This window comes from Diadema antillarum, unplaced genomic scaffold (assembly GCF_040938485.1).
Source record: "Diadema antillarum isolate AM-2024a unplaced genomic scaffold, OU_Dant_1.0 seq00000507_RagTag, whole genome shotgun sequence".
NCBI classification, from domain to species: Eukaryota; Metazoa; Echinodermata; class Echinoidea; order Diadematoida; family Diadematidae; genus Diadema; species Diadema antillarum.
In genome coordinates this window covers 278,884-305,862 of record NW_027271462.1, presented here as the reverse complement: position 1 = coordinate 305,862, position 26,979 = coordinate 278,884, and the positions used below count along the sequence as shown (strand labels likewise).

General features: G+C 39.0%; 1 protein-coding gene across 1 annotated transcript; it reads right to left on the bottom strand.

Moving 5' to 3' along the window:
• Positions 1-502: 502 nt before the first annotated feature.
• LOC139733954 (ATP-binding cassette sub-family F member 3-like) lies at positions 503-26,817 on the bottom strand. The gene is made up of 19 exons (XM_071644767.1): positions 26,744-26,817; positions 23,509-23,653; positions 21,446-21,522; positions 19,261-19,316; positions 17,374-17,471; positions 16,955-17,074; positions 16,501-16,605; positions 15,404-15,565; positions 14,247-14,336; positions 13,263-13,322; positions 12,329-12,464; positions 11,202-11,402; positions 7,643-7,719; positions 6,723-6,767; positions 6,195-6,327; positions 5,100-5,280; positions 4,606-4,738; positions 2,421-2,508; positions 503-732 (listed from the first exon to the last, which is right to left on the bottom strand). The coding sequence occupies exons 1-19, from the start codon at positions 26,814-26,816 to the stop codon at positions 580-582; spliced, it is 2,133 nt and encodes a 710-aa protein (XP_071500868.1). The 5' UTR covers position 26,817; the 3' UTR covers positions 503-579.
• Between the last annotated feature and the right edge of the window lie 162 nt (positions 26,818-26,979).

The window sequence follows — 26,979 nt, the reverse complement described above, 5'->3', positions numbered from 1 at the left end:
AGGAATTATGATTGTGCTATTATTCCACGATAAATTTGGATCTGGTATCTTTGCAAGACCCCTAGATGTTCATGAACTTTCACTTGAAGCCAATACTAACAGTAGTCTTTAATATAGAGACAGCTTTTTGAGACAGTGGTCCAAGGTAAAACTACATTGTAACTGAAAGGTGATTTCCTACCCTCATTTTAAATGTCCTAGATATATCTCCAGCTGCTCTAAGATGATTGTGGCAGGTTAAGTCACTCCTTACCACATTCTGACATCCCCATAGCCATTACACAGGATTAAGCAGATTTCTGTCGGTAACAGGCTAACTGTTAATAATGGCAATGTGACATATGTAATAAATCAGATTGTGATATCTTTAACAAATGTCATGACTTCAAAGCTGACATGAACCTATTTCTTTTCAGGCATTAGCATTGCAAATAGAATTAAAGCACAACACTTAATATCCTAAACAGAGCATGGTATGGAGGGGAGGGGAAGAGGATGATGTTGGCTGTAGTCCCATCCATAGCATTATGAGTTGGAACGGCTAGGCACGGTTCATGATGGATGACTCCCCATCATTTCCTATCTCTGCTGCTCAAACTCCTTCTCCACCATCTTCTTGTACTCGTCCAGACCACCCTCCATGGCCTTCACCGTCCGGTCCCCGCATACCCACAATTCCTTGCACACCATTCGGATCAAACTCTCGTCGTGAGATACCAGTATAACTCCACCCTGCGATGGGTACGAAGGAGGAGAAAAAAAGTCATGTGACAACTGCAATGCACTTTAAGTAACCCTATTCTGAAAGCTATTTAAAGGTCTGAAAAATCACAAATATGCCACAATTTTTCCCTCTGGCCATAGTCTTTCCTGATACTGACGGTAATACTTGAAATTTTAGCGTGCATGAAATTTTCAAAAATTTCACAAGGAGAAAAAAAATTGTGAAATTCAAATGCACATGAAAGTTCTTGTCTACACTATATGCAATAAATGCCAGGAGCAATTCATGAAAATTTTGTGCTGCGAAAAAAGCCATCGTCTCCAATAAAAGTTAAAATTTCTGGTGTTACAGTCATCTTCCAGTGGATGTCATAAAATACTAGCAGAAAATGTAAGATGCAGAAATGTGGCAATGACAGACAGTAATGGACATAGGCTATCAGTCTATGCTGGAATTCTAACATGTGAGTCCAGGCCAGTGGAAATCCATTGGTATGGTTTTAGAGATACTGTGATGACAAAGTCCAAGTACAAGTGCAGTGACTATGAGACAAACACTATAAAGACAGATAACAGCACACCATATGTGACCCTGCACCACAAAACAAACAACATATTCTGAAAGAGCAGACTTTAAGCTTTAAAATGATGTATAACTCAAATCAAATGGACTCTCCTAACCTATCTAAATATTGGAAAGAAAGCGCAAACTCAGGATAAGTGTGAACTGAGAAAGAGGCTCTGAAGGACAGTGTCTATTCAAGCACTTTAATCTTTACCAAACCGTGCTGGCTGTGCGATGAATGGGACAAAAAACAGGAAGTAAACCACCCGAGTAACAACAAAGAAAGGATTATCATATCAAACTGAAATTAAGCATGCCTCATTAACACATTCTGTCCATAATTAATGCCAACTTTCAAAGCAGTAGCACTATCCTTTCAAAAGTTATTAGAGTTGAAACTGAAGAGTGTGTACAAGGTTTTTCAGAAATTAAAAAGGGACTCTAAAGACACACCTAATCACACTATTCTACCAAAAATATTCGAGATAAACTGCAAAAAAAACACACTTTCCCGCCCGTTTTATGACCCCAAATTTTAGCATAATGTAAAAGAAGACTTGCTCTTTCAGAAAATATGAAAAAGTCAAAATTGGCTAGGTTGACCTATTTCACTTATTTTCAGTCCTCACGCAAAATCAGTGTGTGCGACTTTTTGTTCGTTTTGTGATGCACGGTCACATATAGACAGGTAGTAAACAAGGGAGCAAGGGAGAGAGACATACAGACAGACAGACATACAGATAAGACAGACAAATAGATAAACAGACAGATACATTGTGGATAGATAAAATACAAGATAGATAGATAGACAGACAGATTAACAGACAGACAGAAAGACACATAGGCAGCCACACACATGTACAGTTACACTGACAGATAGATAGATGAATAGATAGACAGACAGGCAGACAGATAGATAGAGATGGACAGATGACCGGGCAGATAGATAGACAGATAGACAGAATGACAGACAAGACTATGAACATATCCACGAGAGAACCTTCCACAGCAAGAGAAACTTAAAACTTAGGTACCACTCCTAAAACACAGTAATCACAAATATGGACTACTACAAAATGAGATGCTTTTGACAGTACGTTCAAGAATGCTGCATGTTCTAAAACACTTTTACCTTGAATGCAGTCAGGGCTTTTCCAAGGGCTTCCACTGTTTCAATGTCCAGATGATTTGTAGGTTCGTCAAGTATAAAGAAGTTGGGACTGCGATGCAGAAGAAAACCAGGATCAGCGTTTGAAAGAAAAGACTTCATCTATATTTGCTTTCACAATGATCTGGCACACGTGTTTAATACAATAACCACATGCAATGGTCATTGTATTAGATTACATTTCTACTCATAATTAGCTACAAGACTAGGTGTGACTAGAAATATTAAAGGTGAAAAAAAAATTCTTTAAAAATGAATTTGTATAATAGTTTTGTCAGTATTGCAGCAATAAAGACCAACTACCAGGAACGATTCATGAATAATACTATCACAGCTTCATCAAACTGTTCTTGAAATTCATCCTAAAGAAATTACAATATTTTGGAAGAATAATGTAACCACTGCCTGAAACTCATCCTCTATCCACACCATGCCAATCAGATGAACTAGATTCTTCTCAAACTTGGTGTTGCTATCAAGTTTGATGAAATTAAACACTCCTCAAAGTTTCGTGCAGGAAAATAATTGGTAAATAGAAAGATGGAGACATCACCGCCACAATAAAATGTCTTAGCAGTGATGAACCATATTGCAAGACAGAACTATTGAAGTCCCATGCTATATATGTCATAATACAGAGATACTCCTGTAGGAACTTTCAGTGTTCTAAAGCATCATACCACAAGCTACCAGTTGTCACATATCTACACATACGTGTATTTCCTGCCATAGTAAGTAGATATCCTAGTAGTACAGCTGCTGCAACCAAAGAATAAGTTTCTCATTGAAGGAGTTTGCAGTTTGCAGTTTGCTGTTTTGCTGTTATATGTGTTTATCGTCCATGCACAAACAACAGTGTTCAACTCATTGTTAAATCCATCCTATGAAAACAGGACTAATACATTATTAAATAAAATAATAAATAAATAAACAAACAAACAAACAAAGAAATGAATGAATAAATAAACATATAAATAAACAAGTAAACAAACAAATAAATAAATAAACAACTAGATATATCGCTACGGCTACTGATATGCCTCTGCCATAATGCATGGTTCTCCTAATAGGTCTATAGTACAATGTCTTGACAATGTGTGATGACAGTTTCACACAATTGGCAAAATATTAAAATGACAGGTTTGACACAAATGTGCTGAATGTTCACTTTTTCTAGAACTAGGTTCAATTGGATGAATGATTAAAATGTCAGAGTGCAGGTATTTGGGGAACTGATGATTTTTACTTGACTTTTGACCCTTTTATAAGTCTATGCATTGAGTAATTTTCAAGGTATTGAGAAAAAGCATAATTTCAGTATCAAATGGGAAAATAGCATTATCTAAACCTGGTCTTTGACCTTTGATCTCACAGTTCCAAAGAGAATCACTGTTAGGTTGAACATGCATAAATATGTACGTTTCATGACGATACCTTGAGTTACTTTCGAGATATGGAGGAAAAAGTGCAATTTAGCACTTTCACTTGACCTTTTACCTTTTGACCTTTGACCTTTTGGCAAGAAACTTCCCCAAAAATATATATTGGGTAATACATGCCATACATCAAGTTTGAAAAAAAAAAACCCTTCAGGCATATTGCATTTTAAGGAAAGTAGTGATATTTTGAGGAGTTGACCTTGACCTTTGACCCCCTGACCTTTGACCCATGACCCCAACTTCCCTAGATAATCACTGCCCATCGGTACAAGCATATATACTAAGTTCCATGAAGATACCTTGAACCATTTGCGAGATATGGAGAAAAACATGAAATTTCAATTTTTTTTTCCACAAAATAACCTGTGACCTTTGACCTTTGACCCTGTGACCTTAAAATCCACACAAAGTATCATCCCCCAAGGATATACCCTCATACCAAGTTTGATGTAAAACCACCACACGGTTCTTGAGATATCGACAAAAACAAAACGGGACGGACGGACGTACGGACGGACGGACGTACGGACGGACGTACAGACGTACGGACGTACGGACGTACGGACGTACGGACGGACGGACGGACGGACGGACGACCCGAAAACATAATGCCTCCGGCCACTTCGTTGCGGAGGCATAAAAAACAAATAAATAAACAAATAAATAGATAACTAACAAGCTCCTTAAGGAAGGGGTTTCCCGACACTCACTTTCCAGCACACATGAGGGCAAAGACCACCCTGCTCTTTTGACCTCCTGATAAACTGGACACTGGACGTGTGGCTAGGTCTCCGGTCACTCCAAACGAACCGAGCTGCTGCCGATACTGCTCTACATTCTTCCCTAATGAATATGAAGATCAGTACAGAAATGGTGGATATTGTGGAATTTGGTACTTAAATTCAGCATGGATCTGAATGCACATTTCATCCTGCTTTAGATCCATCCATCCACCCACCCACCCACCAATCACTCACTTAATCACTCAATCAATCAATCAATCAATCAATCAATCAATCAATCAATCAATCAATCAATCAATCAATCAATCAATCAATCAATCAATCAATCAATTTATGACTCACTCATTAGAAAAAGAGCTGAAATCTCTTGCAAAACTGCTTACTTATGCCACGAACAAGTTCAAGCTCTATGGGTCCATGCAAAAGATATAAAAGACAGAATAACAAGTAACGCAGTCTACCTGGAAATCTCTGGGCCATGACCTCAATGGCCGTGAGGTCAAAGTTCATGGTATCTATGTGGTGCTGGCTGAAGTAGCCGATCTTCAGGTTGCGGTGACAGTGTCTCACCCCCGAGGTGGGACTGAGCTCACCCAGGAGAATCTTGAGTAGGGTGGTCTTCCCTGACCCATTCTCTCCCACCTGTGTTTGAGAGGAGAGGGGTGAGAGGGAGGAATGAGGAGTCAAAGGTCAGATTTTAAAAAAAAAATCTGAATGCTTTTCAGACTTTTACCATTTAACACTTGTGAAATAATTGGTTTTCCTAGGTAAATAATTTCAGAATTTTTTTTGTTTGGGATGCGGAATAAGAATGTTTTCAATATTGATAACAAATCACAATGAACAAAAATGATGACATACATGTAGCAGCTTCACCATAAGAATGCATGATTGGGTGCTCAAGGAAGCAGAACAAAGTGTGCATAAATTCTACCACGACAGAATTTTCGAGTAAGTGATGCTGTCATGGAATTACCTTGCTACATTACTGAAATATGTGAGCCTCATATGTCATCATCTTTGTTCAGTGTATCATATTTGGGGTTTTCAGAGTATGGACTTGTCTGCTTTGGGACCACAATAGATTCCACATATCTATACAAGGATCTGTCGGTTAATGTACTACATGATGTTAAATTATATAAATCGTCCGAATGTTGCTTTAACTACTGAGTAAAAAATCTCAAAACTTAGGAATTCTAAACTGCCCTACTTGAGCAAATAGAAGCAAAAGACACAAGCGCTATTTCTTTGATAAAAGCTAAATATGGACAAGTTATTTCCATCGATGTCAGTGTAAATGTTAATTTGTCTTGACACAGGTATCTCTCAATCTCAAATGTAACCACTGTTGAAATTGTATTTACAGTTTAACGACACGTCCTGCTTCCAAAATGTTTGCCATACAGATACAATAATTATAGTATGCCAATATGCGATAGGCACTTTCTTTTAGTCAAAACTATTCACAACACTGTGGGAAGGGTGGAGATATGGAGGTTTCTCATGCCAAAATCCATCCTAAAGCTGCTACTACAGGCAAAGGTTTCACCTACTATGCATATTCTTGATTCCATGTTGGCTGAGATGTCGACCTTGCTGAAAATCCGGGCATCGGGACCGTAATTAAAGTCCACCTCATCCAGCTGGAGGATTGGCGGGGAAAGTTTCTGGATGTCCGCCGGAAACCTGGTCAAGAGGTCCAACCAAAGCAGGTAATAACGTGATTAATGCAGAACATCAGTGTGCATTTGACAAGGCAAAGTGCAGTCCTCTTGTACGAAGGCTACTACTATCAATCCAGTTCAATTTTAGATTTAGTTCTATTCTTTAAAAAAATTGAATAAAAAACATTTGCACAATTGTAAAATTCATTCCAAATGTACATACAATTATTTGCATGGGTGACATTCTATGTAGGTTTTATATATGCCTCAATCTCACTGACATGTAAGCTGTAAAGTGTTTTGAAGAATGTAAGGTCTTAATCAACCGGAATCAGAATCAAATCTTTTGTTTTCATGTATCAATACTAATTCAAAGTACAGATAACACATATAGAGTATTTCATACATTGGTCTCACCTTAGTATAACATCACTCTCCTTCTCAACAGGAATCAGCTTAGGTCTGACGATGATAAATGCAGAAGGAAAAATAGAAATAATTTGTGACAAACATTCAGATGGCAAGACAATGCAACTACATATCTGTAGCATACAATGTGTAAGTCAGCATTCAATTCACCTTGACAATGTGAACAAGTCACGCTTCAAGTTTCTAGTATGCCAGGAGACTCCGCACGCAAAATTTGCAACATAATTCAGCCAGATTCTCTGAAGGCCAATAATGTTCAACGAAAGACGGAATTAGAAATTTGAATAAGTAACAATTGCTACTCACCACTACTATATTATGCTTTGGATATACCATACATTGGCTCTTTTAAATATGCAAGAAATTGTAATGGAAACAACTCTCATATAAAGACACGAACATGAATATGAGACACGAACATGAATCTCTGGTAAACAAGGAGTTGCCTAGGTAGGAAATTGCCATTTATATTCAGCAAAGATAAGCATATACAAGATTATATACTCTTTTGGATAGATACAGGGCTCCATATTAGTGGTGGCCTGGTGGCCCAGGGCCACTAAAAACTGATGTTGGGCCACCAAATTTTTCTTTTGGTGGCCAAATTGGGCAGCTAAAATCGAAATTGAATTTTTATATTTCCTATTACATCAGCCCACTGCATTTCTTTTTCGGGCCACCAAAATTTTACAATTCAGAGATTTAAGTGGCCCGAATGGGCCATGAGAGAAAAAAAGTTATCGTCAAGCGCTGTAATGAACACACATTGGTAACCAAAACCACCACCTTTTTTTAAGTCAAAGAGACCAGTGACTCTAAATACAATGTCCTACATGTGATGCATACTAGAGCAATTTACTCAGAATGAAATCATTAAAGTAAAAATGACAACGAATACCATAACTCACAGTTTTTCAAGTTGTTTGATTTTGCTCTGCACCAGGGCTGCTCTATTGGCATTGTACCTAAATCTGTCGATAAAAGTCTGTCAAGAATAAACAAGGAAAAGTAGAAATTACGCGGTGCGTAATATATGTCCCCGCCTGAAGTAGTATTTTGTAGCAAAATGTGCAATATAGGTCAAAAATCAAGGTCAATGGTCAAAGAAGTCAAAGGTCAAAATTCTGTGTAGAAGTTTTGAAGCCCTCACCTAGTGCCATCACATTAAGCAAACGGAATCGAAATCGGGTTAGAAATGGTGAAGGAGTAGCATTTTGTAGCAAAATGTACAATATAGGTCAAAAATCAAGGTCAAAGGTCAAAGAAGGCAAAGGTCAAAATTCTGTGTAGCAGTTTTGAAGCCCTCACCTAGTGCCATCACATAAAGCAAACGGAATCGAAATTGGGTTAGAAATGGCGAAGGAGTAGCATTTTGTAGCAAAATGTACAATATAGGTCAAAAATCAAGGTCAAAGGTCAAAGAAGTCAAAGGTCAAAATTCTGTGTAGAAGTTTTGAAGCCCTCACCTAGTGCCATCATATAAAGCAAACGGAATCGAAATCGGGTTAGAAATGGCGAAGGAGTAGCATTTTGTAGCAAAATGTACAATATAGGTCAAAGGTCAAGGTCAAAGGTCACGACTGAAATACTGTGTAGAAGTTTCAAAGCTCCCATGTAGTGCTATCATATAAAGCAAACAGAATCAAAATTGGCTCATAAATGACAGAGAAGTAGCAAATTGAAGATTTTGATCACACACGGACGCACACACGGACACACGGACGGACGGACGGACGGACGGACACACGGACGGACGGACGGACACACGGACACACACACGTACGGAGCCCGTTTCATAGTCCCCTGCTCGAACTCGTTCGGCGGGGACAAAAATCACAAACCTATAAAACTGAACAGATATCAGGTTATTTGACAGAAGGTTTATTCATACAGTGCACTTGCTGAGGAGTTGAGCAAGATCTGATATGACATCGAGGGTGACTTCTGAAAAGAGAGAGACCTTACAGGCAGAATTTCCATTAAAAAAAAAATCATTTATTTAGAATATCTTCTTGTAAGGACTGAAGAAAGACTACATTTCAAATTCATGAATTTCTTCCGTCGAGAGGTTTGTTTTTTTTTTTTTTTTTACACAACTGATTGACAAACTGCGCTACATCGATGTAAATAAGCACTAAATTAATCAGTGTTTTAATAGTAGCCATGATAAAAGATCACTGGTCACTGATCAATTTAGTGCATATTTACGTCAATGTAGGGCAATTTGTCAAACAGTTGCACATCTTATCAAACTTGCACAACGGTGATCAATATAATGGATTCACAGAAACATACATACATTGTAACTTTAGAATTCCAAAGCATTTATCATTTTCTCATAAATCTTGTAGTGACATTTCTTAGTGCTGTTTGATATTTTGTACACTTTTTTAATTGACATTAACTTGAATATGGAGCTGACTTCCCTTTCTCAGGATTTGTACTTCGGTGATAAATACACACAACAACAACAAAAAAAACAAGAGACCCGCGGGTCTAGCGCTCACCTGAGTATCGCAAGTTCACCTTTCACGCAGTCACTAATCTAAATTAAAATTTGACCAGGCATTCTCAAGTAGAAGATGAAAATGTACAATAAGGGCCCAATTTTTTTAAGATTCCTTAATTTGGGGGGATTGGGGCCCCCTGGGGCCCTCTGGGTGGGGCATGGTGCCCATTTTGATAAATTGAGATCCTGACCCCCTAGGGATGCTACCTGCCAAGTTTGACAAAAATCCATCATGAGGTTTTCAGGAAGAAGATGAAAATGTACAATTCAGGCCCCCATTTGGACCCTTCCAACCACCCCCCCCCCTACCCAAGAGGGGCACCCCTGGATCTCCTATGAACAAACTTGAAACTACAGTCATTAATGTACTCACTCATGATATTATCTCAGCTCTATAACTTCTGATTCTAGAGATTTATAAAGATTCCTTCATTTGGGGGGTTTGGGACCCCTGGGGGCCCCCTGGGTTGGGCATGGTGCCCATTTTAACAAATTGAGATCCTAACCCCCTAGGGATGCTACCTGCCAAGTTTGGTGAAAATGGGTCATGGGGTTTTCAAGAAGAAGATAAAAATGTACAATTTAGGCCCCATTAGGACCCCTCCTCACCCCCTCCCCTGGGTCCCAAGGGGGGCACCCCTGCTTCTGCCATGAACAAACTTGAAACTACAGTCATCAATGTACTAACTCATAGTATTAACTTAGCTTTATCACTTCTGGTTCTAGAGAAGAAGATTTTTGCGGATTCCTTAATTTTGGGGGGTTTGGGCCCCCTGGGGGCCCCCTAGGTGGGGCATGGTGCCCATTTTAACAAATTGAGTTCCTAACCCCCTAGGGATGCTACCTGCCAAGTTTGGTGAAAATGGGTCATGGGGTTCTCAAGAAGAAGATGAAAATGTACAATTTAGGCCCCATTAGAACCCTTCCCCACCCCCCTCCCCTGGGTCCCAAGGGGGGCACCCCTGATTCTGCCATGAACAAACTTGAAACTACAGTCATCAATGTACTAACTCATAGTATTAACTTAGCTTTATCACTTCTGGTTCTAGAGAAGAAGATTTTTGCGGATTCCTTAATTTTGGGGGGTTTGGGCCCCCTGGGGGCCCCCTAGGTGGGGCATGGTGCCCATTTTAACAAATTGAGTTCCTAACCCCCTAGGGATGCTACCTGCCAAGTTTGGTGAAAATGGGTCATGGGGTTCTCAAGAAGAAGATGAAAATGTACAATTTAGGCCCCATTAGAACCCTTCCCCACCCCCCTCCCCTGGGTCCCAAGGGGGGCACCCCTGATTCTGCCATGAACAAACTTGAAACTACAGTCATCAATGTACTAACTCATAGTATTAACTTAGCTCTATCACTTCTGGTTCTAGAGAAGAAGATTTTTACAGATTCCTTAATTTTGGGGGGTTTGGGCCCCCCTGGGGGCCCCCTGGGTGGGGCATGGTGCCCATTTTAACAAATTGAGTTCCTAACCCCCTAGGGATGCTACCTGCCAAGTTTGATGAAAATCGGTCTTGGGGTTTTCAAGAAGAAGATGAAAATGTAAAAAGTTTACGCACGACGCACGACGGACGACGGACGACGGACGACGCACGACGCACGACGCACGACGCACGACGCACGACGGACGCCGGACGAAGGGCGATCGCAATAGCTCACTTGAGCCTTTGGCTCAGGTGAGCTAAAAACATGTTAAAAAATCAGAGCGTAAAGAGGGCATGAAACATGTCTTGCAAAAGGCAAAAACTTTTGTGCAGTCAATTTTTGCACTGAATGAATTTCAGTGAACCTCACTCATTGATAATTGGAAGGTGTTTCAGTGTACATATTGATACCTATCCCCTAAAATAATGCAGGCCTTTTTGTTTTTGTAGTAGTTTGCAACAGCACGAAATTCACTCAAACAAGTCCTACACTCATAAAATCTACATCTTTTACATTTACAGCAACCCCCACCTGAGCGTGCGCCCTGAACTGCATCTGTGCTTCATACTCTCTCTGCTGGTTCTTCAGCTTCTCCGTCTTGGTTTTGAAGAACTGGTCGTAGTTTCCCCGGTAGGAGTCAATTCTCCTGGAGTGCTGGTGGAGCATGTCGGTCGCCACTTCGTTCAGGAACTTCTTGTCGTGGGACACCACCAGGATGGTGGTTGGCCAGTCCTGGTAAGGTACCAGCAAAAATTTCATTTCATCTCTTCATCTGTCCTTTGTTTTTTTCAACAAATTTTCGTAGATCATACACATTTCAGATGTTGCATTTGATCGCACGTCAGAAAAACAATGTACAGATACGGAAGAGTCGATGACAATGTGATTGTTTTGTTTGGAGCGACAGGAATGCACACAATTAAAAATGACAGCACAAAGGGGAGGAAATGTTGGACAATTTGGGGATAAACAGTAAGAGAGAGAAAAAAGATAAGGGATGGGTAGGGCACATTCCAGGGAAGAATGCCGAGGATGCAGGTAAGGAAGGTGACACTACAAATCATAAAATATAGTACATACTTTAAATGGAATTGCAGTTTTGAAAGTTTGTCATCCGACGGTGACACAACACTAGTGAAAACACACTGCAAGGCTGCAGCAAATTCATTGCACACACCAAGGAGTCTAATAACTCCTTGCACACACACAAATGATTTAAACACGTGCAGGTCTGCCAACGCTCAAACTTTTAAAATCAAGGAGATTCCTTGGGTATTCTCTATGACATATTGCAACATTGCCACAGGCAAAACCTACTCCTAAATCAGGGAGGCTTCCAATATCCTTTTGTCATGACATGGAAAAAAATTTCCAGTTTTCAGGAAGCCCTCCTGCAGAACTGGGAGACTTTGTAGCTCTGTGTTATTTTATGCGATAGCGATTCTGATTCATTAGCCTTACAGCATCATACCAAATCCCATCATTACTTTCACTTGGGAACTTCCATCTCTTGCTTATTTCCTGGTATTGTTTTCAAGACATTTTTGCACACTAAGAATATACAGTACATACACTACAAGCAGTTAACAGCAATCACACTTCCTCTTTGAAACACACACATGCATTTTATCTTTCTATGTTTCACACACTACTCTCACCTGTAGGTAATTCTCCAGCCACAAAATGGCTTTGATGTCCAACATGTTGGTGGGTTCGTCAAGGAGCAATAAATCTGGCTTGGAGAACAACGCCCTCGCTAGTGCTATCCTCATTCGCCATCCACCTGAAAATTCCCTGTAGGATGAGAAATATGGTGAAGAAATGTCTTGAAATCATACATCGTTTGATAGACATGAAAATTCCCTGTGGGATACGAAATATGGTGAAGAAATGTCTTGAAATCATACATTGTTTGACAGACATGAATTTATGCAGAGGTGTTGAAACAGGACATGATTTTTCCTTTGTGGGGAGTTTAGAAAGTTCCAGCTCGTTTACTGGCCTAATGGCAAATCTTGTTACTTTGGCTTCTGGATGATCCTTTAAGTCATAATATCACATTGAGGGTCATCTTTTCGTTGGTACAGAAAGAGCGGATTGAAGGTGTCGGTCTGCATTGATACAGACAGGGATTGTGACAAATAGAGTATGGTTTACTACTTGTACTCAAAATTGCTCAATAGAATACGGACTTAAATCAACATAATCTCTACTGCTGGCACATTTTATCTTGCTTCAATGACCTGTAGTGTGTATAAAGACCACATGTCCAAAAAAAAAAACCCATACATTTTTTGTGTGCAGATTTTTCTGACCCCACAATGCATGAGTGCTGTTTGAATACATTGTGACACATTACTTGCCAACTGTAGTATTCAAGCACCACACAGACTGGACTAGTTTGAAATCACATACCAGTCCACATCTTATAAATCTGGAATAATTTGATTCACTGAAACATTAATTCACTCAAACCACAGTAAGAATGAATGATAAATCAGCATCAGGTTGCTTTTGAAAAAGCCACAGGCTTGAAATGAACATTCCTTTACAAAATATTCATAGTGCAAGAAATACATTGTATCTTCTTACTTTGTACTTTGGCTCTGCATGCTGGGGGAAAACCCAAGACCATTCAGGATCATGGCTGCCCTGCACAGAGGAGACAAAATTTTAACGGAAAAACAACAATGTAAAAGAGGTAGCACACAGTCCTTGCACTCAGTTTCGGTTTGGAGCACCATGATGCCCTATCACAGCAAGTGATATGTACACGCACAGCTGAATACATGGACAGCACTAATCATGCCATTCCTTTGGTTAAATGAAATGTATGTACTGTAAAAGTGGAAATTTTCGCAGTGTTGACATTTTCACGCATTTCGTGCAACCAGAAGGTAGCTCCAGCTATGTTCCATTCCAGTTAGCTGATGTCTTGACTCCGCAGAATTAAAACATGCGAAACTCTTCTTGCCTGGCCAAGCGTGAAAAATTAGTCACACGAAAATATCCACTTTTACAGTATAAGAGATGTCAGAAGTTTTCATATAGCTTCCAGCGAAGTCTCATAGCTTTACACTGACCTCCTACAACTTTGTACATTTCCACTGGACACACAGTTTTGGTAAGATCAATAGTTTCATCTTATTTCATAAAACCCTTTGATGTCAAAAGAATCATATCATATCACTGCTACAGTAAGATTAAAAGGCAAACTTAATCTGTGAATTAGAAGAAAAAAAAAAAAACATTGCAAATCAATTTCTGTGATGACATGTTAATTAATCTTAACTCTTAAGGTATGAAAATGAATACTACAGCTTGGTCCACTTGCTAACTTGCCTGATGTATAGTCTGCCATATAGTTATTTCCTACATGAAAGAGCATTGCCCTTGCCGCATTTGCTTTAGAAACTACACAGTCCAAATACAGTTTATGTTCCTATCACTGACATGTAACATCATACAATGTACACACACAAGCAAACTACTGGGTACCTTCAATGCTTCATATGTAAATGGAGATAAAGATGAAGCATTTTGGCCATGGAAATGAGAACAGTTTTTTTAACTTACTTTGATGGTGCTTTGTCTGCCTCAATCTCTTCCAGCTGGGCATAAACCTCGGAGAGCTTGGAACCAAGACTAGGATCACTAGAACCAGAGCTACAATACAGGCAGACCAAAAAAACCAAACAAACACAAATCAAAACATTGGAATGCATGAAAATGATTTAACAATCCATCATTCATATTTGGTAACAAATGTCTAGGGCAGTCTTACATTTCAATTTTAACCACTACTTTGTACCTACTGAATAAAAAAAAAAATATGTTTATGAGGTTTGTACAGTGTATTCCACTTATCAACTGCACAATAATTCATATTTTACCTTCAGTTCAAAGAGATGTGCACAAAATTGCAGAACACCGTTCCTTAATTTTGCTTCATTACAAAGCCCAAAGTATGTTAGCATACCATACTGGATCAGCTGGCCTCACTGGGCCTTGAACCAGGGACTTCCACGTGTGTGATGTAGACACACTGTCCATCGAGACAGTCCATTGAGACAGTCCATTCCCCTTGGGTGAAAGACAAGGTCCCCATTTCATTACAAGTTGCTGTGACAGCATCCCTTGCAATGGCAAGTGTTATAGTAATGACAAGTATTCTGCTTCCTGAATGGCTGTTGCCATTCTAGAGAGCTGCTATCAGGGGGGCATTTCATGAAGCAGTTTGCCCTACAAATTTGTCGGACAAATTTGCTCTCAGCCAATCAGGTGCAAGGATTTCAGTAGCTTATAACAATTTGTCAGGACAAATATCTGACAAAATGCTTCATGAAATGCCCCCCTGAACAGCTTTCATAAAATGGGACCTAGAAGGTTACAAGCTACAGAAGCTGTCTCTCTCTCTCTTTCTATCTATCTATCTATCTATCTATCTATCTATCTATTCATCTATCTATATGTATCTATCTATTTATCTATCTATCCATAGAAGGTTACAAGCTACAGAAGCTGTCTCTCTCTATCTATCTATCTATCTATCTATCTATCTATCTATCTATCTATCTATCTATCTATCTATCTATCCATAGAAGGTTACAAGCTACAGAAGCTGTCTCTCTCTTTCTATCCATCTATCTATCTATCTATCTATGTATCTATCTATCTATCTATCTATCTATGTATCTATCTATCTATCTATCTATTTTTTATCTCTCACTGACCTGTTACCATGGAGAGCATCATTCAGCTCCTTCTCCTTCTTGAGTAGTCTTGTCCTCTTCTCGTCACACTCCAAGACGCTCTCGAGGGCGGGCGTGTCGTCACCGACCACCTCTTGCTCCACATGCAGGATGGAGATGTGAGACTGGAACTTGAGCTCCCGGCTGAAGAACATATTAATTTATTTCTTGGTCAGATAACCAAATACAGTGGAATCTCATTAAAAAGAGGTCAGATATAACAAAAGTATTTTATAAGAACATGATTTTCCAGGTCTCAACTCTTTCCAATTATTTTTTTGTTTTTGTTTTGTTACCCTGATATAGTGAGAAACTTGATACAAGGCAATTGTTATGACTTTCAGGTCCTCACTATAACAAGTTTCCCCTCTGACCACATAATGAAAACAAACCGGCAAGTAGGAATGCTCCAAAATCGTCTCTCTTCTGTGCTCAATGTATATATAAAACCACATTTTTATTCACATTTTGTAGTGCCATCGCAGACAGTGAAATTTTGATGTGACCTTTACGAAATAATATCTAATTTCATTCCTTCAGATGCATAATTGAAGAATAAACTTTGTTGTCCAGGCAAATCTCCATTTACATATTTTTCACCCATATCATCTGATACTTTTTTATAATTTTGGGATCTGAAATTTCATCACAGTCAAATATGGTGATGGTTCACATAACACAAAGATGTCATTTTCTATCACAAGCAAAAAAAAAGATGTGCATCTGAAATGAAATTGGAACAGAATATACTGTACATAGTCTCAATAGATGACACAATTTGTCTTTTCATTTTATCACTGGGACTGGTTGTTGTTCTCTTTTTTTTTTACAAAAAGAATGAACACTGAAATTTACAGCATTGTACGCAATGCAAGATTTAAACACTCATCAGGATATGTCGTCGCTTGCGGGCAGAAAAGCCTTAGCATGAAATTTTACCCCAAAACCGAATTTTTGTTCCTGATATAAATTGACAGTTTTGAAAGCTTGTTCACATATCAAGCAACCATTATTTTCTGTGATTTTTTGAGTCCACAAGCATTAGGCCCCTTCTGCCGGGCAAGCAACAATGTTTTTACCTTCCAATCATCCGTAGTAATGTACTCTTTCCAGCTCCATTCCTTCCCACGAGGCCATAGCGCCTACCAAATGCCAATGTGAGGTTTGCTTCCTTCAGCAGAATTCTACATAAAACAGATAGGAAAAAAAAAAAGAAGACACAAAAAAAATAGAGAACTTTGGGACAAGCTAAAGAACATCACCATATACAATCATCTGCCTTCCAATCTCAAGAAAAAGTTCAATTCAGAGCTGTAACATCAAGATCATCACACACAAACACACACACACACACACACACAAATGCAAATGCACACTCACAAATTTGACTCTGTACAATACAGAACTCCAATAAAATCATGTCACTAAAAGCTTCTGCTCTTTGCACAAGTTTCTTTACTACGTTATTCTTCATTATGATAAAAAAAAAAGAAAAGAAAAAGGGAATCAAGCAGCCATGCGGTCAAAACTCACTTTTCGCCAAAGGCCACGTCAAAGTTCTCTATCCTGATGTCCGTCGCTTTGGACGCCCCCGCCTGGTCAGCTTTGACATCTTTCCTGCTCACCGCCTGGCTGGCTGATGCACTGATCACACTGTAAGATGAAGAAAGGGATATATACAACAGGTTCATGGGAATAGCAATTGGCAAAAACAATTACTGGGCACCGTGCCATGCATTCACTTTCACCTCAAATGCATTTGGTGTAGGAAGTCCAGTAGCACAACCACAAATCAACCAATGGCATGTTTTTTCTTCAATGCGTTTGTTGATCAGATCATACCCACAGAGATAAAGACAGACAATGGACAAAGAGATAAAAGACACAGACAAACAGATGGACATAAGGACAAACCAGGAGACAAACAGACACAGCCACATGGCTTCTCTCACCCATTCTGTTTGCTGGACTGCTCAGGTTGTTGTGACCTTCTTTCCTGCTTCGCCTTCAGCTTTGCTTCTGCTTTTTCCAGTTTCTTCTTGTCCACTTGCTGATTTGGGAAGAAACACATCATTATTAAATGCCAGTACTCGACAACACTTCCGACTCCTAGAACACTTCATGAGGACATTTAAAGGACAAGTTCACCTTCATAAACATAAGGATTGAGAGAATGCAACAATATTAGTAGAACACATCAGTGAAAGTTTGAGGAAAATTGGACAATCGATGCAAAAGTTATGAATTTTTAAAATTTTTGTGTTGGAACCGCTGGATGAGGAGACTACTACAGCTTGTGAGTCATATGCGTACAACAGTATAAAGAAAATGTAAAAGAAAATTCAACATATTTTCACTTTTTTCGCATAATAAAAGAGCTCTTGACTTGCCTCTTTCTAAAGGCATTGGGAATAATATTGCCCATAACATTTGTTGGTAACGAGTCAGGGGAATGTGTACTTTTTTCAAAAGATGGAATTTTGTGAAATTCTCTTTATATTTTCCTTATATTGTTGCACGCAAGTTATTCATACACTGCAGTAGTCTTCTCATCCAGCGGTTGCTGCACAAAAATTTTAAAAATTCATAACTTTTGAACGAATTGTCTGATTTTCCTCAAACTTTCAATGATGTGTTCTACTAATATTGCTACATTCTCTCAATCCTTATGTTTATAAAGGTGAACTTGTCCTTTAATATACCTTATGTACAGCAAGAGAAGCGAGTCAAGGAAAGCAGTACGCACACATTAAAGGACAAGTTCACCTTTATAGACATGTGGGTTGAGTGAATGCAGCAATATCAGTAGATCACATCAGTGAGAGTTTGATCAAAATCGGACAATCCGTTAAAAACGTCATGAATTTTCGAAGTTTCTGCTCAGTCACAGCTGGATGAAAAGACTATAACTATAGCTTGTGATGTTACACGAGTACAACAATATAAAGAAAGAATTTATAAAGAAAATTCAACATATTTCCATTTTTCTCGCATAACAAAAGAACACTCGACTTCTCTCTTTCAGAAGGCAGGGGGAATAATATTACCCTTAACATACGTACATCAGTAGCAAGTCGAAGAAATGTGCACTTTATTCAAAAAGTACAGTTTTGTGAAATTCTCTTTTTATTTTCCTTATATCGTTGTACGCATGTGACATCATACACTGTCAGTCTTCTCTTCCAGCAGTGACTGCACAGATACTTAAAATATTCGTAACTTTTGAACGGATTGTCCAATTTTCCTAAAACTTTCACTGATGTGTTCTACTAATATTGCTGCATTCTCTCAATCCTTTATGTATATGAAGGTGGACTTGTCCTTTAAATCTAGAGGTGTGATGCACAAGATAACCGAAGCTTTCATGGAAGGTGAGAGAAATTGAGCCTATGTGTTATCATATTGTAGTAATCTTTCAATGCAGCCAAATGTTTTAAATTTTAATGTTTCCAAGATCCTCATAAAAGTGCGCAAAAGCAGTGCAGCTTTTAAAACTAGAATTTTGCAAAGTAAATCTGATGACTTGCATCTAAAAAGTTAAAGAAGACAGAGGTGTAACTGGGGCACAAAATTAAGAACATAAGTTGGCAATATGTAAAAAAAGAAAATGTCGGACTGTTGAACATGACGGTGATGATTTCATTTCAGATGTGTTAAAGCGCCATGAGCATCATTCTTGATGGACTTCAGCGCATTATAAGAGGCCACTTTATCAAGACTGAAAGGGTAACACCCAATACATAATTTCCTCTTCCACAAGTGGCAATACATGCAGTGTGCAAAAAAAAATTGACTGTTATTTAAGTGTTAATTCCCTGACAAGGGATGGTGACACTCACCGACACATTCTCACGAGTTGTCATCCATATCGATCTGTCATCATTCCCTTTTATATCTGCAGAAAAAAATACAAAGCAGCAGACATAGGCACATAGACTTTTGTAAAAGGAACAAAGGATGCTCAAATAAACAAAAAAAGCACTCAGAGAGCAAAGATCTCTGCACCAAGGAGCTCATTTCCACCCACACACGCATGATGAAAATCGCCCAATTTCCCAATAGAAGCCTTTTGTAAACATCATCAGCTTCCAGCTGTGCAGTGCTTCTCTCTAGTGTGCGCGCATGCAAACCTCAAATACAATGTACGTGCAGCTTGTATGAACTCCCAAGTTCATTGACCCATTATGCCATTAAAAAACAAAGTCCGTTAAAAGTTCATAAAAGCTCGCAGATCCCTACCAAAATTTAATCGTCTGTTCTCTGTGTCATTATCAATTTTTCCTGCTAGTTTCATCCAAATCCGTTCCCAACTTTTTGAGTTACTGTATTTCGAACATAGACAAACAAGCAAACTAACACCAATTACCTAACTAGGCCGGGCTATTTAGGTAGTTGATAGAGCCAGGGGGGGCCTCCCAGGCCCCCCCTCCAGATCTCGGCCGTCGAGAGCGCAATTGCGACGAAAATTGGCACACACATTGCCTATGATGTAATTTAAAATATCATGAAGTTACAACTTGTAATTTTTCAAAAAATTATCATTTATGCTAAATTATGCTAATTTATGCATAATGATGCATGAAAACAGACTATTTGGTATAAATCACAAAATAAAGCTCAAAACAGGCACATCTTTTGTGTAAATATTCTTTTTAGTGTCCTTAGCAAATGTTGTTAAAAAAAATTGTGATATCAGAAAAAATTCTAAAGTATTTTATTGTTTTTTGAATTTCTTAAGTATTTCCCTGTTTTTTCGACTTTATGTTTTTCATTGTTTTTTCGATGAAATTTGTCCACGACATCGCTCCGAACAAGAAAATACGTTATTCATTGATTTTAATCAATAAAACACCAAAATAATTATGCTTTTATGAAATTTGCCTGTAAGCACAGTTTGCATTAAAATTGTACACGAATTTACGTTTTTGAGCAATTTTTCGTCCGACATGCATGTACATATTTATGCGTAACTTCGGAACAGCGCGCCCGGGCGTCGCAAATTTAGTGTCAAAAGATGCGGGAGACTCGAAAGAAAAAAGTCATGAAACGTCACGGCGATAGCTTTTTGCGATTGCGATACATCGCGCGGAACGTCGAGGGGGGGGGGGGGCCTCGGAGGCCCCCCCCCCCCCCCCCCCCCCCCCCCCGGCCTAGTTAGGGTCAAAAGTTCATAAAAGCTCCCAGATTACTACCAAAATTTAATCATCTGTTCTCCGTGTCATTATCAATTTTTCCTGCAAGTTTCATGCAAATCCGTTCACAACTTTTTGGGTTACTGTATTTCGAACACAGACAAACAAGCAAACTAACACCAATGAAAACATATTAAATTCCTTCCTTGGCGGAAGTAATAATTCACTGTGCAACATGTGCTCCATCCATATTCACTACACTGTACAAAGATCAATGTTCACTGCACATTGCACATTGCACATTGCACTAGCTATCCAATCATATCAAAGTACAGAGCAAACAATGGACTCTGAAGACAGAGCTTTGTGAAGGGGGAGAGACAGATTGGTATAAATGTGGAGAGAGAAAGAGTGACAAAGAGAAGGAAAGAGGGAAAATTGCACCATTTTGTGCAATCTTCTTGTTGACATTCATCGGTAGAAATAAGAAATTAATATTTCTGGGCTGATGATAGCATGGCTCTTGAAAAGGTCCATGGAAAACAACACACACACAAACTGTAGCATTGTTACTTTTTCTGTTTCTGTTTTTGTTTCTTGTGTGTTTTTCTTGGGGTTGAAAATACAACAAAGAAAAATATCCCTTCAGATGAAATACCATAAAGCAGTGAAGCAGAAGAGAGTTACGCGGTGTTTTAATTCTGAAGGTAATACATGTATCTCATAAGATATTGCACTCAAAGGAAATTTATCTGTTTGCAATACCACAGGCCTTTGCTTTGGAATACACCATACATGTCTTAGCCCCTCATGGCCCTCACCCCATTCTTAGAGGTTTACGTGTATATACATATGAATCAACACATATGCATTGAATAAACTTGTCTCTAACCTGTGTCCAGTTGTCTATCGCTGAGCTGTACGGGAGCATCCAACAGGATTGCATTCTGTTGTGTGTCACCGCCGCTTCTACAGGAAAATTGAAAAGCGTTTGGGAAGAAGAAAGATAATCCATTATGATCGAGTACATGTATCTAAACAGTAGAAACTTGAAAATGTTTAGAGACCCATTGTCTTCAGAGAGCTGAAGGGAAATGACAACTAAAAGGATGTTGCCATATTTGAACAACAGCTGAGCTAATTATACAATGGAACATGGAAGAAAAAGTATGTAAAATGAAGTATGTCATTACATTATGTCATTACATTACTCCTTAAGGTTGCTGACTTGTTTTTATAGAACTTAGGCACACTTATGTTTCAGTTATCAGCCAACGGCTTGCCTGACGTATTTACCCACATGTTTCAGAAAAACTATGCCGTCCATGCTTACCCAACAAGACAAAGAGATTCATTTCACCTTCCACGTACTCGTACACTCCTTGCTCAAAAAACAATTGTTTTTACCGGACCTAAATTCTATGATCTTCCCACCGACTTAATCAATTGCTCTAGTATGTTTATATTCAAACAAAAATTGAAATCAAAGTTAATAAATGAATATAACCTGTCTGATTAGAATTTTTCTTTGATATGTTATCTGCAGTATCCTTATTTAATGTATGATGAATCAACCTGCAGTTTATGATTGTTTGCTTCTGGTTTATGCTCCCATTATATAATCACTGCATCCGTACCATTGTAGTAACATATTGAACTCGTTATGAATTTGATTCTAGATATGTGTGTGTATATACTTGTGTATCTATATGCTATATTAACTTTTTTACCCTGTTGTTATTCCTTGGGTTCTTGGTTTTTTTTTTCCTTTTCTTTTTCATTTCTTTTTTCTTTTTCCTTTGTACCTTGATAATTTAGTTTTTATATAGTTTCGTCATTATTACTTTGTGTCCCATCTCCATTAAATGCATATCAAATTTACACTGGTATATTTTCTTGGAACCTGCGTTTACAAGCTTTGCTTTTGCGGTTCCATCATATTTCACAAGTTATAGAGAATTGTCTTATGTACATTACATACGCTGACACACTTTCTGTCCATGCCCCGATTTATAACATATTTTGTATCTTGCTTGGTTTGTATTCTTTTTAGTGTATTTCGATGAAATGTATATCTCATGTGAAATATGAAAATAAATATGCTGGAACTGTTTACTGTGTCTCGAGTGTAAGACCAGTGCAGTTTCAGTTATTCAATTCAATTATTGCTGTTAGGTCAAGGTCACCCAACTGATTCATCATTTATCTGAAGTATCTTTTCATCAGTTTATCCATGTACTTCTCCAATTAATCAAACATGTACGTGCCTACAAAATACAGGAGCTCGCTGAATTTAAACGTATCTTTTTTTACTACCTTGCAAAATGTCATCCAATATGCCAAATGCTGATACACAAATTTGTCAAAAAACAAGAGCACTGGAATGCAATTATGACAAAGAAATAAGGACTGATATCTGAGATGTGTGGAATGTTTGATATGTAAACACTGGTGTTAGATCCGCTGGTTTTAAATCAATCTTCAAGGATAAACATAAAATATGACTATGCAGTGATGTTTATTATTCCAATTGAAATTTTGCCTATGGCATGGCACCTTGACCAATGTTACAAAAAACACTGTGACACCGGTTTGCCAATTTGACATGCTTCTTCATTCTCTCTATTCTACTTCTACGTCAATTAAGTATGAGAATATTGCTTAATTTGATCTCGGTATTGTCTGGGGCGAATTGTTTTCAATAGGGTCCCATTCACTTTTTCTTTTCATAAACAACAATGGATAAAAGTCACACATTAGTTTCTGATGAGATGTACACTGTACACATTTGTATATCTATGACAATGACAGACGTATGATAGAACTAGCATCCCCAGAGACAATTACAATCCATATTCAACTTTCTCATCCAAAAAACTGGATATGAAAGTGATAACTGTCTGCCATCCGGACGGACAGAAAAGAGGTTTGCCGCACTGGGCAAACTTCCCTTACATTTGGAGAGTTTTGAAAAGCTTCTTGCAGATCTTCCGGATCCCATCCTCATCTCTGTCGCTGTCCACTTCGTGGAGGAGACATCCGACCGCATCATAGACATCATTCTGGTCCTCAAACTCTCCACTACCTCCATCCAGCACTCCTACAGAGGGTCATGGGTTTGGAGAAAGAGAAGAACTTGTTAACTTGGTAACTTTTTATGTGGAACTTACTGCAGCCATTCGCAGACAAAATTTTCTACACACAGGCTGAAGACCACCTTTCATTCATGAAATTGGTCAAAAATCAGCCATTTATCACGCATGTGAGATTTATCCACGCGCGTTCCTAATTCATTAATTAATGCACTAATTGCAGATCAGAGCACGACCTACATTGTAACTTCAGCGTAAGTACACGACTGATGTGATTTTTTTAGCAACATTTTTCAGGTAAGTTTTTGCACTGTTACATGTTACAGTATGGCTTCCTGTAGACTCCAAAGCCAAGGACAACTCAATGATGATTAATGCTGGTAAGGTCTGGAGTAAAACCACCAGTTTTCGGACACTTACAAAGCTTTTCTGCAATATTTGTTCAACTCAATGTGTATACAAAACTATATTTCATAAATTTGAATAACAAAAGCAGTACCCGCTGCACGCTATAAGGATTAGAACCAACACTTGCTGTCGGGCGAAAGCTCGGTGGTCTAGTGGAGATGACGCCTGTCCGGTGATCAGGAGGTCGTGGGTTCGAATCCTGCTCGAGTATGTGAGCCCATGATTTTTTATCATGGCTACTACTAAAACACTGATCAATTCAGTGCTTATTTACGTCGATGTAGGGCAATTTGTCAATCAGTTGCAATGAAAACATCACGACGGAAGAACTTCATAAATTTGAATAACAAAAGCAGTACCCGCTGCATGCTATAAGGATTAGAACCAACACTTGCTGTCGGGCGAAAGCTCGGTGGTCTAGTGGAGATGACGCCTGTCCGGTGATCAGGAGGTCGTGGGTTCGAATCCTGCTCGAGTATGTAAGCCCATGATTTTTTATCATGGCTACTACTAAAACACTGATCAATTCAGTGCTTATTTACGTCGATGTAGGGCAATTTGTCAATCAGTTGCAATGAAAACATCACGACGGAAGAACTTCATAAATTTGAATAACAAAAGCAGTACCCGCTGCATGCTATAAGGATTAGAACCAACACTTGCTGTCGGGCGAAAGCTCGGTGGTCTAGTGGAGATGACGCCTGTCCGGTGATCAGGAGGTCGTGGGTTCGAATCCTGCTCGAGTATGTAAGCCCATGATTTTTTATCATGGCTACTACTAAAACACTGATCAATTCAGTGCTTATTTACGTCGATGTAGGGCAATTTGTCAATCAGTTGCAAAAAAAAACTATATTTATCACAATGTAGGTTAGATATATCAAGCTACTTTTTCTCAATGTTGATTTTGTTAAAAACATCATAAAATTTCACAAAATCCCCAAATATTATCACCTCGATAATTCCCCAGAATCCGTCCGGCCTGTCAAGAATTCGGACGTGTTCAATGTCAATGCATATACAAGGCCGCTGAAAAATGCCCCGCACCATACCTTGCTGGCGCAAGGTTGCATCGGGGACGTTGCGGCGCCCGTTGGTGTCCGAATTCTGGCGAGTCAGCACTTTCATTCAACCCCTGTACACTTACAAATAGTCACTGCATCGGCATGTACGGAGATTTTGTTTTGTCTTTTGTGTTTTTGAGGATACCATCACACTCTGAGCTTGCGATAAGCAAAAAATCTCGCAAGAGATCGGCATATTTCTCAATTTTTAGCACTTTTTTTTTTACCCCAATTCTTAGCACGGGACTTAGATCTAATTCGCGCGCCTTGGGGAAAAGTTGCACCGATTTTGCGTTTTTGATGACAAAATTTGAGATTTTACTCATTATAGATGGATTTTGGGGGTGACTATTACAGGCAGTTTCCTGTTGTGAACAATTGTGCCAGTGTGTGAAACGATGGGATATGCATGTGTTGTGACAATAGAATTTGCTGGCTTGTGATGGATGATACTGATTGGTGTCCAGATTCTGGAGGCCGGCCGAAAACTGGGAGTTTTACTCTATCTCTAACGTTAGTGAGAATTGCAACCTGTAAATATTCTTGCAGACGTATTGTCATTACCAGGCCATAAGCAGAGACTCCAACCCCAAGCACCATCTGATCTGGAGATTCTCCCGCCTGCACCCCTCACAAACGGGAGACTCCAACTTGATGTGCGCAAAGTCCCTTGGGTTATAGGGTTCTATAGATGCTCTCTCATGCTATCTCAGGCTATTTTCAACATACGATGGCACTAACGTGACTAAGTAAGTAATAATTCAATGAATCAAATCATATATTTTGGCTTAATAAAACTTCATTTCATATATATCATGTGCTGATGCTATACATGCATGTGTATTATAAAATTGACTGGCATCTACAAAACAATACAAGCGGGAGACACAGAGCCAGGGCGGGAGAAATTAAATCTCAAGCGGGAGAAAGGGAGATTTTGTGAAAATGGGTTTTCGGCGGGAGATCTCCCATCGAAAGCGGGAGAGTTGGAGTCTCTGCATAAGGATAGGATAGTTTCAATTTTGACTCTGACAGTCTCAATTCCTCTTTTATTGTGCCATTTTAACATTTCATCTCGAAATTCTAACCTGTGCTGTGCTTGCTTACTTAATGTTAGACCAACAATCATTGACCAAGATTACAAGAATGAATGAACACTGATCATGACTGTTGTTGTTGTTACTCTTAGTGTTACATAGTAAGTTTATCTTCTTGCATCTGGAAGACTGTTTTTGTTCATTTAAAACCATTAACTGAATGATAACAACCTGCCATGATTAGGAATTCTGAGTACAATATGATACTTTCTTTTCACGCTGTTGAGTGTTGCCACACGTACGCAGCTGCGCTGGTGGCCATGGTTGGCAGACAGACGCACCGCAGACTCATCTCACCGCCACCTGCTGTGTGCCAGTGGTGGTGGATCAAGACTCAAAGAAGATGCCACGGTGCCGGTGTGATGGTGCAATCAATCATGCAAAGCCAAACACGGCATTTCCTATCAAAAAGTCGCAACACGTGGAGCTGCGAGTATTTCCTTGGTAACATACCATAAATCTCATGTTTCTACAAACCAAGATTGTCTTTTTAACGTCATTAATTGTACAGGCTAATCAATGAACTCACCAGTAACGTATTCCAATAATTCGGTATCAATGGACGGAAACTCTGACGTGAGGATTTTTCTGTAGGCTGCCATCTTGAAGTGAAGATTGTAGCTCAAGTACAAGACGTTGTGTTGATAAGGTTTTGTCCCAGCTGTACTAACTCGTCTCGCACGTGGGACAAGGTTTGAGAGCCTACCGGAGATAAATATATATAATTGAATAATAGTACTGGTATTCTTTTCTTTGTGGCTCAAC

Excerpts from the sequence above, each read along its gene's own strand:
- LOC139733954 (XM_071644767.1), bottom strand. The coding sequence starts at position 26,816 with ATGGCAGCCTACAGAAAAATCCTCACGTCAGAGTTTCCGTCCATTGAT. Across the intron at positions 15,566-16,500 it reads TTACTACGGATGATTGGAAG|CCGGGAGCTCAAGTTCCAGT; the intron begins GTAAAAACATTG and ends TATGTTCTTCAG. Across the intron at positions 4,739-5,099 it reads CATGGCCCAGAGATTTCCAG|GGAAGAATGTAGAGCAGTAT; the intron begins GTAGACTGCGTT and ends CATATTCATTAG.